Source organism: Schistocerca gregaria, chromosome 1 (assembly GCF_023897955.1).
Source record: "Schistocerca gregaria isolate iqSchGreg1 chromosome 1, iqSchGreg1.2, whole genome shotgun sequence".
Classification (NCBI taxonomy): Eukaryota; Metazoa; Arthropoda; class Insecta; order Orthoptera; family Acrididae; genus Schistocerca; species Schistocerca gregaria.
In genome coordinates, this window is record NC_064920.1 from 1012323033 (window position 1) to 1012340455 (window position 17423).

Genomic DNA, 17423 nt, shown 5'->3' on the forward strand with positions numbered 1-17423 from the left:
AAAGTCCAGTGGCAGACTCTGCAGGAGAGACGCTCAGTAGCTCGGTATGGGCTTTTGTTAAAGTTTCGAGAACATACCTTCACCGAAGAGTCAAGCAGTATATTGCTCCCTCCTACGTATATTTCGTGAAGAGACCACGAGGATAAAATCAGAGAGATTAGAGCCCACACAGAAGAGTACCGACAATCCTGCTTTCCACGAACAATACGAGACCGGAATAGAAAGGAGAACCGATAGAGGTACTCAGGGAACCCTCCGCCACACACCGTCAGCTGGCTTGCGGAGTATGGATGTAGATGGCGCCACTCGCGGGAACAGGTTGAACTAAGTTTGGAAACAAGCGGGAAGGATGTATCTACACACTGTAAAACTTTCACACAGGCAGAATTAAAATTATTTTTACAAAAATAGCGTCCATTTCTTTTGGAGTAAGCCACGTAACAAAATGGTGAAGACGCCATTTAAGAAATTCATGGCGAGTGTAATCTCAAAATTAAAAACAAATTGGGTAAATAGATATTGCTTCAGCGGCTATTTGAAGGTGTTCTCGGACAGAATACGTGCTGATGAGAGAGACGGAGAGGTGGTACCCACCTGGTTGTGCGCGGTGGTGGTGAGCAGGTGCCTCTGCAGCTCGACGGGATCCAGCTCTCGCAGGATGGCGGCCACCTTGCGCGCGTCGGGGCGCGCCCTGGGCAGCGTGGAGGGCCCGCTGAGCACGGCGTCCAGAGCGCCAAGCGGCCTCCGCGGACGCGGACGAGGCGTCGGTGGCGGGGGCGGCCGCTCCTGCTGCTCGGCGGCGGGGGCAGAAGGCGCGGGGGCGGCGGAGCCCGCGAGGCGCTGCTGCAGCTGCGCCACCTCGTCGCGCAGGCGCGTGCCCTTGCGCTGGATCACGTCCAGCAGGTTCCACAGCTCGTCCTCCGCCTCGTCCACCACCACCGACGACGAGCTGGCCTGCGGACATAGCGCATCGCGGCTCAGCAGGCGGGCTGTCTGCGTCTGCGGAGGCCGCCGGCCGAGGGCCCGCAGCACGGCAGGCTAGGGAGGGGCAGGAGAGGAAAGGAGGGAGAGAGGCGACGTGACGGTCCGCTGATAACGCCCGCGCCGAATCACTGGTGCGGCCAGCTCTTACCGCCCATAGTTCGCGCCTCGCTGGCACGCCGCTCCACACGGAAACTTTCACTGCATTCCGTCCTGCGCAAGCTCGCCTCACTCCTGAGCCTACATGACCGCAAGACACAAATGCTACTTTTTTTTCAAAAGCGACGTATACGACATCTAACTAGAACAATACCCACTGACGTGACGAAAGACGTGGGATAGTGAGATGCATATACAGGGTGGTCCACTGTTCGTGACCGGGCCAAATATCTCACGAAATAAGCGTAAAACGAAAAATCTACATAGAACGAAATTTGTCTAGCTTGAAGGGGGAAACCAGATGGCGCTATGGCTGGCCCGCTAGATGGCGCTGCCATTACTCAAACGGATATCAACTGCGTGTTTTAAAAAAAACAGAACCCCCATTTTTATTACATATTCGTGTCGTACGTAAAGAAATGTTAATGTTTTAGTTGGACCACTCTTTTCGCTTCGTGACAGATGGCGCTGTAATAGTCACAAACATATGGCTCACAATTTTGGATGAACAGCTGGTAACAGACAGGTTTTTTAAATTAAAATACAGGAAGTGGGTACCTTTGAACATTTTATTACGGTTGTTCCAATGTGATACATGTACCTCTGTGAACTTATTTCTGAGAACGCATACTGTTACAGCGTGATTACCTGTAAATACCACATTAAGGCAATAAATGCTCAAAATGATGTCGTCAGCCTCAATACATTTGGCAATACGTGTAACGACACTCCTCTCAACAGTGAGTAGTTCGCTTTCCGTAACGTTCGCACATGTATTGACAGCGCGCTGACGCATGTTGTAAGGCGGTGTCGGTGGATCACGATAGCAAATATCCTTCAACTTTCCCCACAGAAAGAAATCTGGGGACGTCAGATCCGGTTAACGTGCGCGCCATGCTATGGTGCTTCGACGACCAATCCACCTGCCATGAAATATGCTATTCAGTACCTCTTCAACCGCGCGCGAGCTATGTGCCGGACATCCATCATGTTGGAAGTACATCACCATTCTGTCATGCAGTGAAACATCTTGTAGTAACATCGGTAGAACATTACGTAGGAAATCAGGATACATTGCACCACTTAGATTGCCATCGATAAAATGGGGGCCAATTATCCTTCCTTCAATAATGCCGCACCTACATTAACCCGCTAAGGTCGCTGATGTTCCACTTGTCGCAGCCATCGTGGATTTTCCGATGCCCAATAGTGCATATTATACCAATTTACGTTACCGTTGTTGGTGAATTACGCTTACTCGCTAACTACACCGCGTGCAAAAAATCTGTCATCGTCCCGTAATTTCTTTTGTGACCAGTGGCAGAACTATACACGACGTTCAAAGTCATCGCCATGCAATTCGTGGTGCATAGAAACATGGTGCGGGTACAATTGATGTTGATGTAGCATTCTCAACACCGACGTTTTTGAAATTCCCGATTTCCGCGCAGTTGGTCTGCTACTGATGTGCAGATTAGCCGCTACAGCAGCTAAGACACCTACTCGGGCATCATCGTTTGTTGCAGGTCGTAGTTGACATTTCACATGTAACTGAACACTTCATGTTTCCTTAAATAACGTAATTATACGGCGAACGGTCCGGACACTTGGATGATGTCGTCCAGGATACCGAGCAGCATACATAGCGAACGCCCGTTGGACATTTTGCTCACAATAGCCATACATCAACACGATATCGACCTTTTTCGCAATTGGTAAACGGTCCATTTTAACACGGGTAATATATCACGAAGCAAATACCGTCCGCACTGGCGGAATGTCACGTGATACCACGTACTTATACGTTTGTGACTATTACAGCACCATGTATCACGAAGCGAAAAAAAGTGGCCCAACAAAAACATTCGTAATTCTTTACGTACTGCACGAATATGTAATAAAAATGGGGGTTCCTATTAAAGAAAACGCACCTGATATCCTCATGACCTGTGGCAGCGCCATCTGGTTTCCCCCTTCAAGCTAGACAAGTTTCGTTGTTCGTGGTTTTTTCGTTTGCCGGTTATTTCGTGAGATATTTGGCTCGGTCACTATCAATGGACCACCCCGTATGCAGACGGCGGCAGCATCGCGTACACAAGCCATAAAAGTGCAGAGAATTGACGGAGCTGTCATCTGTACTCGAGCGATCCATGTGAAAAGGTTTCCGACGTGATTAGGAGCGCACGACGTGAATAACTGACTTCGAACGCGAAATGGTAGTTCCAGCCAAACGCATGCGAAGATTCATTTCGGAAATTGTTTGGGAATTCAATATTTCGAGACCCACAGTGTCAACAGCGTGCCGAGAACGCCAAATTTCGGACATTACCTCTCACCACGGACAACGCAGTGGCCGACGACCTTCAGTTAACGACCTGAAAAACTGCGTCGGCGTAGAGTTGTCATTGCCACTATACAAGCAACACTGCGTGAAATAACCGCAGAAACCAAAGTGGGACGTGCGACGAAGCAATCTGTTAGGACCCTGCAGCGAAATTTGGCGTTAATGGACCACGGCAGCAGACAAGCGACGCGATTGCCTTTGATAACAGCACGACATCGCCAGCATCGCCTCTCCTGCGCTTGTGAGCAGATCGATTGAACCCTAGTCAACTGAAAAACGGTGGACTAGTCCCGACTTCAGTGGGTAAGAGCTGATGGTAAGGTTCGAATGTGGCGCAAACCCCACGAGAGCATGGAAATAATTTATGAACAAGGCACTGTGCAAACTGGTGATGCTCCTTAGCGGTGTGGGCTGTGTTTACGTGGAATGGACTGATTACTGACTGGAAATGGTTGTGTCGGCTACTCTGAGACCAGTTGCAGCCATTCATGGACTTCATGTTTCCTAACAACGATGGAATTCTTATGAATGACAATGTCCCATGTAACCGCGCCATAACTGTTCGTGACTGGTTTAGAAAACATTCTGGACAATTCGAGCGAATGATTTGGCCACACAGATCGCCCGTTATGAATACCATCGATCATGTGTGCGACAAATCGAGAGATCAGTTTGTGCACAAAATCCTTACAACGCCTTCGAAATTATGGACGGTTATAGAGGCAGTTTGGCTCAAAATTTCTGCAGTGGATTTCCAATGACTTGTTGAGTCCATACCACGTCGCGTTGCTGCACCAGGCCGGACAACAGGAGGTCCAACACGATATTACGAGGTATCCCGTGACTTGTCAGCTCAGTGTATGAGAGATGGCAGTGAAGCTCTAAATGAATTCGTATAAAGAGCAGTCAAGCGAAAACGAGACAGATCGAGAAAAGTTTGTAATCAGTTTATTAATATAAAGTAATCGCCGTAACTGTTAATACATTTATTCCACTTTGAGACAAGACGGTCAAACACTTCGTAGAACAATGTTTGCGGTTGCCTACGGAATCATGATTATGCCCTGGAGAGCATCTCTTCGTCCGAAGCAATTCGACGGCCAGTAATGTCTCTCTTGTGGGTTCCAAAAATGAAGAAATCGCTTGATGAGAGATGGAGACTGTACGGAGGAAGTATAGGGCCTTTCCAACCAAACTTCTACAGCCTCGTCGAAACAACCTTGACAACACGTGTACGGGCTCTCATTTTGCCGAACTTGGTTGGACTACGCTGAAGAAGTTTTGCTGGGAAGCCCTTACACGTCCTTCAAACAGTCTCGATCTCTCCCCTGAGATTCCATATTTTGGAGCCGTAAAGACATTCGTAGCCGTCGATGTCAATGCCTGAGTACCATCATACGTAGGTCAACGTTTTTCCATAAAGGCACTGACCGTATTGTCTCTCAATACGATTCACGTATTAACAGTCCCTTACTTTCCAAATAATAAACAGGTTACGTACTTTCTTCCATTTTTCTAACTTTCATTTGACTGCCTCCTTATAGATGCCTTCAAGATTCTTCGTTGCTCTTGAAAACACTCTGGAGAGCTAATGAAGACTCGTGGATATACCATAGACGGACAGGGCCACAAATAAAGCAAATCTAGAAGACTCCTGATGTCTGAAAAGACATCAGAAGAGCAGATTTGGAAACATTTTGTTACGATTCGCACCTCCCTTATTACAAACATGAAATCAGCGTTAGGCTACCTTGCAGAAAGACTTATTCTGTCAGCAGAGGAGGTTGTGCTGTTCTGGAACTTCTTGGAAGATTAAAACCGTTTGCCGGACAGGGACCTGAACCTGGTTCAAATGGCTCTGAGCACTATGGGGCTTAACATCTGAGGTCATCAGTCCCCTAGAACTTAGAACTACTTAAACCTAACTAACCTAAGGACATCACACACATCCATGCCAAGGCAGGATTCGAAACTGCGACCGCAGCGGTCTCGCTGTTCCAGACTGTAGCGCCTAGAACCGCACGGCCCCATCGGCCGGCCCGGAACCTGGAACCGTGCCTTTCGTGGATAGTACTCTCACCGACTGAGCTATCCAGGCACGACAAAAGAGGGTCTGAAAACTTGAGCTGAGTGACACTTCTGCGGAGACCCATTTCTGTGGAGCCTAGGGCTCTTGCTGGGACCCTAAGAAATTCTTTCCTGCCTAGCAATGCACCGTAGCGAGCTGTAGTCTACCATACGTTTTAAAACGAGTTAGTTTTAACGTATGTTGAAAGGGTGAAAAAACTGCAACTAGTCACTTTTTTATGATAATTCGATTCTCTTTTACCAGTTTCAAGTTGGTTTGCTCATTCTTCCGACGAGATCTATGTTAGGTTGGAAGACGATAGTTTGGCTGTGAGTTGGCGAAACCATCAAAGGTGAAAGCAACACACTCCAGCACCGCACTAGGGTCAGTCAGCAGAGCTGACACCAACTCCGACTCACGACCTACCTCGTACCCCTCTCCTATCTTCCACATTTCACCAAAGTTGCCCTGCATACTTCGCTGAACTAGTACTGTCGATAACATGGATACTGCGAACAAATATATTATCCACAGCCTTGGGGACTGTGTTCAGTATGTACATCTCACTCTGCAGTGTATCGAGTCCTGTCTGGGTCGCTCGTTCGGTACAATCATTACCCGCAAAAGGCAAGGTTCCGGATCCGAAGAGCCCCAGTCCGGCACACATTTTTACCTTTCTCTTCAGGAAGTCTCAATTGCTATCGTTCTCGATAACTTACATTAAAGAAGGCAAGAGAAGCTATAAATAGTCACGAGAAAGTCTCTCCGAAACACGTATTTATCCTGTGACACCTTCCGTCTTGAGAAAAAAAAATCATGTTCTTAAACAAAGGTCAGACAAGGTGTCTAAATGTGTTTGGAGATTAAAATTAATACAATTTTATTTTATAATTAGAAGCCTCCGTCAATGAATTATTTCAAAGCAGAAATAGGGCCAAGACATTGGACTACTACTCCCCGTATTGGCAACCAGAACAGATACGGATACACACATTTCGAAACACGAGATTATAGCGTACGTTTTTCAGGAAGCTCAAAGGAAGGGATGCGTGGAAGAGGAAGGGACTGTGCAGTACACGTCAGATAAACAAGAAGACAATTGTCGTACGTATTGCCATTTGATGACAATGATGCTGAAATGATGAGGAGAACAAATACCCAGTCCCCGGGGCAGAGAAGCCTCCGTCAATGAATTATTTCAAAGCAGAAATAGGGCCAAGACATTGGACTACTACTCCCCGTATTGGCAACCAGAACAGATACGGATACACACATTTCGAAACACGAGATTATAGCGTACGTTTTTCAGGAAGCTCAAAGGAAGGGATGCGTGGAAGAGGAAGGGACTGTGCAGTACACGTCAGATAAACAAGAAGACAATTGTCGTACGTATTGCCATTTGATGACAATGATGCTGAAATGATGAGGAGAACAAATACCCAGTCCCCGGGGCAGAGAAGCCTCCGTCAATGAATTATTTCAAAGCAGAAATAGGGCCAAGACATTGGACTACTACTCCCCGTATTGGCAACCAGAACAGATACGGATACACACATTTCGAAACACGAGATTATAGCGTACGTTTTTCAGGAAGCTCAAAGGAAGGGATGCGTGGAAGAGGAAGGGACTGTGCAGTACACGTCAGATAAACAAGAAGACAATTGTCGTACGTATTGCCATTTGATGACAATGATGCTGAAATGATGAGGAGAACAAATACCCAGTCCCCGGGGCAGAGAAGCCTCCGTCAATGAATTATTTCAAAGCAGAAATAGGGCCAAGACATTGGACTACTACTCCCCGTATTGGCAACCAGAACAGATACGGATACACACATTTCGAAACACGAGATTATAGCGTACGTTTTTCAGGAAGCTCAAAGGAAGGGATGCGTGGAAGAGGAAGGGACTGTGCAGTACACGTCAGATAAACAAGAAGACAATTGTCGTACGTATTGCCATTTGATGACAATGATGCTGAAATGATGAGGAGAACAAATACCCAGTCCCCGGGGCAGAGAAGCCTCCGTCAATGAATTATTTCAAAGCAGAAATAGGGCCAAGACATTGGACTACTACTCCCCGTATTGGCAACCAGAACAGATACGGATACACACATTTCGAAACACGAGATTATAGCGTACGTTTTTCAGGAAGCTCAAAGGAAGGGATGCGTGGAAGAGGAAGGGACTGTGCAGTACACGTCAGATAAACAAGAAGACAATTGTCGTACGTATTGCCATTTGATGACAATGATGCTGAAATGATGAGGAGAACAAATACCCAGTCCCCGGGGCAGAGAAGCCTCCGTCAATGAATTATTTCAAAGCAGAAATAGGGCCAAGACATTGGACTACTACTCCCCGTATTGGCAACCAGAACAGATACGGATACACACATTTCGAAACACGAGATTATAGCGTACGTTTTTCAGGAAGCTCAAAGGAAGGGATGCGTGGAAGAGGAAGGGACTGTGCAGTACACGTCAGATAAACAAGAAGACAATTGTCGTACGTATTGCCATTTGATGACAATGATGCTGAAATGATGAGGAGAACAAATACCCAGTCCCCGGGGCAGAGAAGCCTCCGTCAATGAATTATTTCAAAGCAGAAATAGGGCCAAGACATTGGACTACTACTCCCCGTATTGGCAACCAGAACAGATACGGATACACACATTTCGAAACACGAGATTATAGCGTACGTTTTTCAGGAAGCTCAAAGGAAGGGATGCGTGGAAGAGGAAGGGACTGTGCAGTACACGTCAGATAAACAAGAAGACAATTGTCGTACGTATTGCCATTTGATGACAATGATGCTGAAATGATGAGGAGAACAAATACCCAGTCCCCGGGGCAGAGAAGCCTCCGTCAATGAATTATTTCAAAGCAGAAATAGGGCCAAGACATTGGACTACTACTCCCCGTATTGGCAACCAGAACAGATACGGATACACACATTTCGAAACACGAGATTATAGCGTACGTTTTTCAGGAAGCTCAAAGGAAGGGATGCGTGGAAGAGGAAGGGACTGTGCAGTACACGTCAGATAGACAAGAAGACAATTGTCGTACGTATTGCCATTTGATGACAATGATGCTGAAATGATGAGGAGAACAAATACCCAGTCCCCGGGGCAGAGAAGCCTCCGTCAATGAATTATTTCAAAGCAGAAATAGGGCCAAGACATTGGACTACTACTCCCCGTATTGGCAACCAGAACAGATACGGATACACACATTTCGAAACACGAGATTATAGCGTACGTTTTTCAGGAAGCTCAAAGGAAGGGATGCGTGGAAGAGGAAGGGACTGTGCAGTACACGTCAGATAGACAAGAAGACAATTGTCGTACGTATTGCCATTTGATGACAATGATGCTGAAATGATGAGGAGAACAAATACCCAGTCCCCGGGGCAGAGAAGCCTCCGTCAATGAATTATTTCAAAGCAGAAATAGGGCCAAGACATTGGACTACTACTCCCCGTATTGGCAACCAGAACAGATACGGATACACACATTTCGAAACACGAGATTATAGCGTACGTTTTTCAGGAAGCTCAAAGGAAAGGATGCGTGGAAGAGGAAGGGACTGTGCAGTACACGTCAGATAGACAAGAAGACAATTGTCGTACGTATTGCCATTTGATGACAATGATGCTGAAATGATGAGGAGAACAAATACCCAGTCCCCGGGGCAGAGAAGCCTCCGTCAATGAATTATTTCAAAGCAGAAATAGGGCCAAGACATTGGACTACTACTCCCCGTATTGGCAACCAGAACAGATACGGATACACACATTTCGAAACACGAGATTATAGCGTACGTTTTTCAGGAAGCTCAAAGGAAGGGATGCGTGGAAGAGGAAGGGACTGTGCAGTACACGTCAGATAAACAAGAAGACAATTGTCGTACGTATTGCCATTTGATGACAATGATGCTGAAATGATGAGGAGAACAAATACCCAGTCCCCGGGGCAGAGAAGCCTCCGTCAATGAATTATTTCAAAGCAGAAATAGGGCCAAGACATTGGACTACTACTCCCCGTATTGGCAACCAGAACAGATACGGATACACACATTTCGAAACACGAGATTATAGCGTACGTTTTTCAGGAAGCTCAAAGGAAGGGATGCGTGGAAGAGGAAGGGACTGTGCAGTACACGTCAGATAAACAAGAAGACAATTGTCGTACGTATTGCCATTTGATGACAATGATGCTGAAATGATGAGGAGAACAAATACCCAGTCCCCGGGGCAGAGAAGCCTCCGTCAATGAATTATTTCAAAGCAGAAATAGGGCCAAGACATTGGACTACTACTCCCCGTATTGGCAACCAGAACAGATACGGATACACACATTTCGAAACACGAGATTATAGCGTACGTTTTTCAGGAAGCTCAAAGGAAGGGATGCGTGGAAGAGGAAGGGACTGTGCAGTACACGTCAGATAAACAAGAAGACAATTGTCGTACGTATTGCCATTTGATGACAATGATGCTGAAATGATGAGGAGAACAAATACCCAGTCCCCGGGGCAGAGAAGCCTCCGTCAATGAATTATTTCAAAGCAGAAATAGGGCCAAGACATTGGACTACTACTCCCCGTATTGGCAACCAGAACAGATACGGATACACACATTTCGAAACACGAGATTATAGCGTACGTTTTTCAGGAAGCTCAAAGGAAGGGATGCGTGGAAGAGGAAGGGACTGTGCAGTACACGTCAGATAAACAAGAAGACAACTGTCGTACGTAATGCCATTTGATGACAATGATGCTGAAATGATGAGGAGAACAAATACGCAGTCCCCGGGGCAGAGAAAACCCCAACCCGGCCGGGTATCGAACCGGGTACCCCGTGATCCAGAGACAGCAACGCTAGCCACTAGATGACGAGCTGCGGACTATTGCCATCTGAAACCATAGGAACATCCACAATTACGATACTACAAAAATAAATCTTCTTAACTTCTGTCTTCGTTTCAGATGGAACTGAAAGACGCTGGGACGTAACTAATAAAATCTACTGTGGAGGTAAAGCTAGTACGCTTCTAAAAGGGAACAGTATAGTTACACACAAGTTTCCTCTAGTTCTCGATATCTGTGGAATGTGTAAGCAACTTGCTGATAATGATTGTCTGACGCACTTTCCGTTACTCAAACTTCCAGCATTGACTGACTCGTCTGCTCCAAGAGGAATTCTAGATTAACCTAGAGGAACTTGAAGGAGATCTAGGTATGTCTGACGCTGTGTGTCGTAAACGTAGTCCAGTTTCCAGTAAACTTCCCGGCAAAGAACATTCGCAGGTACAAGCGCGAGGAAGGAAAAAAAGTAATTACATTGAAAAATCACAAACAATAAAGAGAAAGCGCAGCAGAAAAGCACAATGTGAAGGACGACGACGAACTGCAGATGGTAAGGCTGAAAAATTTACAGAAAATGTATTGCAAAAGCGTAACAAATTTACCTAAAAACCAGCCGTGTAATTGGGAATTCTCTCAACGCATTGGCTTTTCCGAAAGTTACATTCTGGGATCCTCCAGATAATGTTGGGCGGTTTGCTTCGCGGTAATTCGGGAAATAATCGTCCTTCAAAAGTTTCATGAAGATTGTTATCTCTTATACCAGTGGTACCAAGTCACCCGATTATATCCGAAGTCCATGAGTTCCATTGGGTGTCCCATCTGTTCTCGGTTACTGTTAAACTGGAATGTGAACGCTAACTGTGTGCTCTACGCTATACGTGACGTAACCTTGTCTGCAGCACACTTCCTGAATAGTCTTCACGTATTTCTGACCACACGCGATAACGCGAAAGAAGACTAGACAACGCCAAAAGCTAACCAGTTCATTAAAAGGAAAGAAAGTTAGGGTTTCACTTCACATCAACAACGAACTCATTAGACACGGGGCACAAGCTCGGACCGTACAAGAACGGGGAAAGACGACGTCCCTGCCCTTAAAAATAAACCACCCTGCGTTCCACCTCCACCGACTTACGGCAATCATAGAAAAACTAAATCTGAAAGGTTGGATGGGGAACTGAACCCCGCAAATTTAAGTCCTATGTCTCATCCAATGCATCAGTGTATTGTACCAGCAGCCTCTCCTCGGTAGAAAGTAAGATATTTTAATAAAATGCTAACGTGGCTTAAAAAGTCATTAGACTTTTACTGTGCAAAGCACAAACTGGTCTTCGAAATCAACACTACATAGTTTGCCATCTACGTATTGTAAACGACGTTACAGGAGGAAATAACGAGTATGGTTAACACTTTATAGAAAATTTATTGATGTCAAGAAGGTTAAAAGAAAAATTTAATAAAATGAAAGGAAGAAAAGGAAAGGAGAAAAGGGATACAGTTACAAAGTAACAGGTTAATTGGGTAACTCATTACGAAAGACTAACTGGTGGTGTACAGGAACTGAACCATTAGTAATAACTGAATCAAAATTTATTCAAGCGAATATGAAAGTTATACAATTAGCATACTCACAAGCGATTGATACAGCAATAAACAAACAAAAGAAAAAAGAATCTCCTTGCATTTCGTTTGGAGAATAGAACACAGCAATCAGAAGTTAAGTTTCCAGTGTGCCTGAAAAGAGAACAGATGCTTCTCCACGTACAGATGCTTCTAATCTACGGCAATGAGATAGGTATAGTATGTGTGCAAACCATTCAGTTAACATCGGATAACGAATAGAAGCAATTTGAGATGACAATAAGGGAGTGGAACAGAAGTAAAACGGCGACGGTAAAGACATGAATCTGCGATGCTGTCGCAATTGTTACAAAACTGGAACAGAAATGATAGGGCAAACGCTAGTGTCTAGATAAATTCAGGGAAGGAACTTATCTGCATGCGTTCCACGAAACGAAAGTACCTGGGTGACGAGGTAGGTAAACACCACCAGGCAACAACCAGGAAACATTCGGATTCATAAGGCTGAGTACGTAGGGAAGAGCCTTTTTCCAGCAGCGCATGAATATGACGACGACGACGACGACATGAAACAATAGTGAAAACAGTCGGTCTGGAATAACCGAAGTACCCCTAAATTCATCGCTCGTGAAACCTGAGGAAGACGATCAGGTCAGCCGTCGTAATATTATGCAGAAAATTGTAAATACATCTTCTAAATTAAAGAATGGAGAAGAAGAATGGAAAAACTGGTAGAAACAGAGTTCGGGGGAGATCAGTTTCGATTTCGGAGAAATGTAGGAAAACGTGAGGCAATACTGAACCTACGGCTTAGAATATAGGTTAAGGAAAGAGCAAACCTACATTTACAGCATTTGTGGACTCAGAGAGAGCTTTTGGCAGTGTTGACTGGAATACGCTGTTTGAAATTCTGAAGATAGCAAGGATAAAATACATGGAGTGAACCACTAATTACAACTTTTACACAAACCAGACAGCAGTTTACTGGTCGAGGGGCATGAAAGGGAAGCAGTGGTTGAGAAGGGAGTCAGACAGTGCTGTGGTCTATAGCCGATGTTATTCAATCAGTAAACTGAGCAAACAGTAAAGGAAACAAAAGAAAAGTTTGAAGTAAGAATTAAAGTTCAGGAAGAAAAAATAAAAACGTTGAGTTTTGCCGATGACATTGTATTTCTGTCACAGACAGCAAAGGACGTGGAAGAGCTTTTGAACGTAATGAACAGTATTTTGAAAGGAGAATATAAGATGAACATCAACAAAAGCAAAACAAAGATAATGTAATGTAGTCGAATGCTAAAGGAATTAGAGTAGGAAATGAGACACTTAGAGTAGTAGATGATTTTGCTATTTGGGCAGTAAAACTGGTGATGATCGAAGTAGAGAGGATATAAAATGTAGACTGCTAATGCGAAGAAAAACATTTCTGAAGACGATAAATTTATTAACATTGATTACAGATTTGAGTGATAGGAAGTCTTTTCGGAAAGTATTTGTCTGGAGTGTAGCCATGTATGGAAGTAAAACATGGTCAATAGCAGTTTAAACAAGAAGAGACTAGAAGCTTTTGCAGTGTGGTGCTACAGAACAATTCTGAAGATTAGATGGGTCGACCACGTAACTGATGAGGAGGTACTGAATATAACTGGGGAAACAAGGAATCTGTGCCACAACTTCACCAAAAGACGGGATCGGTTGATAGAACACATTCTGAGACATCAAGGGATCACCGATTTAGTGTTGGAAGTAAGTGTGGGTGGTAGAGGGAGAGCAAGGGATGAGTACGTAGGCAGATTCAGAAATATGTAGGCTGCAGTAGTTAGTTGGAGATAAAGAGGCTCGCACAAGATAGAGTAGCAAGGAGAGCTGCATCAAACCAGTCTTTGGGCTGTAGACAACAATAACAAGTTAAAACGTTGGTAAAATCGATAATTGTATCTCTTAAATGATGAAATAAGTTAGAAAATGATGTTTATACTACATCGAGCTCTACGGAGAATATGCTAATAAGGATTACGATTTTAGTAAAATCCACTGTTAATTTTTATAGGCACTGGTATTTCAATCGTCCTCGTAACACTCCAAAAATGAGAGGTGATGTTCTTCATAATGATAGTACCATGAGTAATCCCGGTGTAGATGCAGGGTGGTGATACTCTGACTAAAACCGATTCTTACTTGACGTTTGTCGGAGGAGTGGATTAGGGTTTTACGTCCCGACGACTGCGAGGGCATTAGAGACGGAACAGAAGCTCGGGTTACCGAAGTATGGAGAAGGATATCGGCGGTGCACTTTCAAAGGAACCATTCCGGCATTTGCCCGGAGAAATTTATAATAATTACGGAAAATCTAAATCTGGATGGCCGGACAGGGCTTTGAACCGTCGAAGTAGTTGCCTTTGGGAGCTATACATCGGCGGAGTCGTCGTCCCCAGTCTTGACAGCAGCGCTGGAAGCCTTCAACTGGTACGGTCTTTAACATTATTTTGATTGTTCTCCGGAATCTTTTTACGACATTTTTCAATTTTGGGCACAGAGAAACGTCACAAGGACTCATATCAGGCGAATAGGAGGGCTCTGGAACAACAGGAAGGCCTTTTCCGCGATGGAAGTGATCGTTTGACGTGTGGCGTTGTCTTAATGAAATATCCATTTGTCTGCGATGTCGGGTCTCACTCGATTCACCCTTTTCCTAAGCCATTCAAGGCCATCTTTGAAAAAAAAAAAAAACTTGGTTAACAGTTTGTTCTTTAGGAACAAATTCTTTATGCACGATACCCCTGCTGCTTAAACAGCAAATCAACATTGTTTTAATCTTTGAATTGCTCATTCGAGCTTATTTCGGTGGAAGAGATGTCTCAGTATGCCACTCCTCACTTTGCCGCTTTGTCTCAGGATCGTACTCAGAAAGCCAGGATTCATCACCTACGATCACACGACTGGAAGATCAACGCACACGCTTCTTCGACTGTCGTTCTGCTCAGTTGTGAGGTTTCTCGGCACCATTTTGGCACAAATCTTTCGCACGTGCAAATCTACGGTCAAAATTTGACGGTGAAAGCGTTTAACAGGTCAGCCATCATCCTTATTGTTAAACGTAGGTCTGATCTCACAAGAACACGCACACGTTCGACCTTCTCGTCGGTTTTTGAAGTTGAAGGTCATACTGAGCGAGGTTCATCTTCAACGTGTTCTCGGCCTTCCAAAAACTATCTGTGCCAGCGAAAAACTTGCGCCCTTGATAAGGAGTGCTGCCCATAGACCTATTTCAACTTTTCAAAGGTCACACTCAAGGATTCCCCAAGTTCACACAAAAGTTGATGACTTAACGTTGCTCTAAATTCCGCCATTCAATTTTCATAAAACCCCACTAAAACACAACAACAATGACGGCGGTCTCAATGATCACCTGATGGCTGTACGGAGCTGAAAAACTGACATAGTATCTGGAAGGCACGCACCACCAGTCTACACAGGTAAAGGGGTGGGTTGTTTGGAGGAGGAGACCAGACAGCGAGGTCATCGGTCTCATCTACATATACATCTACATTTATACTCCGCAAGCCACCCAACAGTGTGTGGCGGAGGGCACTTTAAGTGCCACTGTCATTACCTCCCTTTCCTGTTCCAGTCGTGTATGATTCGCGGGAAGAAAGACTGCCGGAAAGCCTACGTACGCGCTCGAAACTCTCTAATTTTACATTCGTGATCTCCTCGGGAGGTGTAAGTAGGGGGAAGCAATACATTCGATACCTCATCCAAAACGCATCCTCTCGAAACCTGGACAGCAACCCACACCCCGATGCAGAGCGCCTCTCTTGCAGAGTCTGCCACTTGAGTTAGCTAAACATCTCCGTAACGGTATCACACTTACCAAATAACCTAGTGACGAAACGCGCCGCTCTTCTTTGGATCTTCTCTATCTCCTTTGTCAACCCGATCTGGTACGGATCCCACACTGATAAGCAATACTCAAGTATAGGTCGAACGAGTGTTTTGTAAGACACCTCCTTTGTTGGTGGACTACATTTTCTATGGACTCTCCCAATGAATCTCAACCTGGTACCCGCCTTAAAAAATTGGTTCAAATCGCACGACCACGAGATGCGGGCGTCCCCGCCTTACCAACAATTAATTTTATATGATCATTCTACTTCAAATCGTTCCGCACGCATACTCCCAGATATTTTACAGAAGTAACTGCTACCAGTGGTTGTTCCGCTATCATATAATCATGCAATAAAGGATCCTTCTTTCTATGTATTCGCAATACATTACATCGGATTATGGAAGGAGGGAGATGGAAGTCTGCCGTGCCCTTTCAAGGAACCATCCTGGCATTTGCTTGGAGCGATTTAGAGAAATTACGGAAAACCTAAATCAAGACGGCCGGACGCGGGATTGAACCGTCGTCCTCCTGAATGCGAGTCCCGTGTGTGAGCCACTGTGCCATCTCGCTCGGTCACAACACAGGTAGAACAACAAAGTGTTGCCAGATCGCTCGCAGTGTTGTCAGTCTCATTACGTTTTTGATACAGCTCGTATATGTTCTTGAGGACAATATTATGGAAATGGAAGAGGAGGTAGATAAAGATGAAATGGGAGATATGATACTGCGGGAAGAGTTTGGCAGAGCACTGAAAGACCTAAGTCGAAACAAGGCCCCCGGAGTAGACAACATTCCATTAGAACTACTGACAGCCTTGGGAGAGCCAGTCCTGACAAAACTCTACCATCTGGTGAGCAAGATGTATGAGACAGGCGAAATACCCTCAGACTTCAAGAACAATATAATAATTCCAATCCCAAAGAAAGCAGGTGTTGACAGATGTGAAAATTACAGAACTATTAGTTTAATAAGTCACGGATGGAAAATACTGACGCGAACTCTTTACAGACGAATGGAAAAACTGATAGTAGCCGACCTCGGTTAAGATCAGTTTAGATTCCGTAGAAATATTGGAACACGTGAGGCAATACTGACCCTACGACTTATCTTAGAACAAAGATTAAGGAAAGGCAAACCTACGTTTCTAGCATTTGTAGACTTAAGAGAAAGCTTTTGACAATGTTGACTGGAATAGTCTCTTTCAAATTCTTAAGATGGCAGGGGTAAAATACAGAGAGCGAAAGGCTATTTACAATTTGTACAGAAAGCAGATGGCAGTTATAAGAACCGTGGGACATGAAAGGGAAGCAGTGGTTCGGAAGGGAGTGAGACACGTTTGTAGCCTCTCCCCGATGCTATTCAGTCTGTATACTGAGCAAGCAGTAAAGGAAACAAAAGAAAAGTTCGGAGTAGGTATTAAAATCCACGGAGAAGAAATAAAAACTTTGAGGTTCGCGGATGGCATTGTAATTCTGTCAGAGACAGCAAAAGACTTGGAAGAGCAGTTGAAAGGAATGGACAGTGTCTTG

General features: G+C 44.9%; 1 protein-coding gene across 2 annotated transcripts in view; it reads right to left on the reverse strand.

The window, feature by feature from the left end:
- The window catches only part of LOC126278798 (nucleolar and coiled-body phosphoprotein 1), a 653632-nt gene that overhangs the window by 39639 nt on the left and 596570 nt on the right, over positions 1-17423 (reverse strand). For both annotated transcript variants that reach the window (XM_049979075.1, XM_049979081.1), the window contains exon 5: positions 595-954. In XM_049979075.1, coding sequence (XP_049835032.1) covers positions 595-954 — 360 coding nt within the window. The remainder of the gene's footprint in view (positions 1-594; positions 955-17423) is intronic.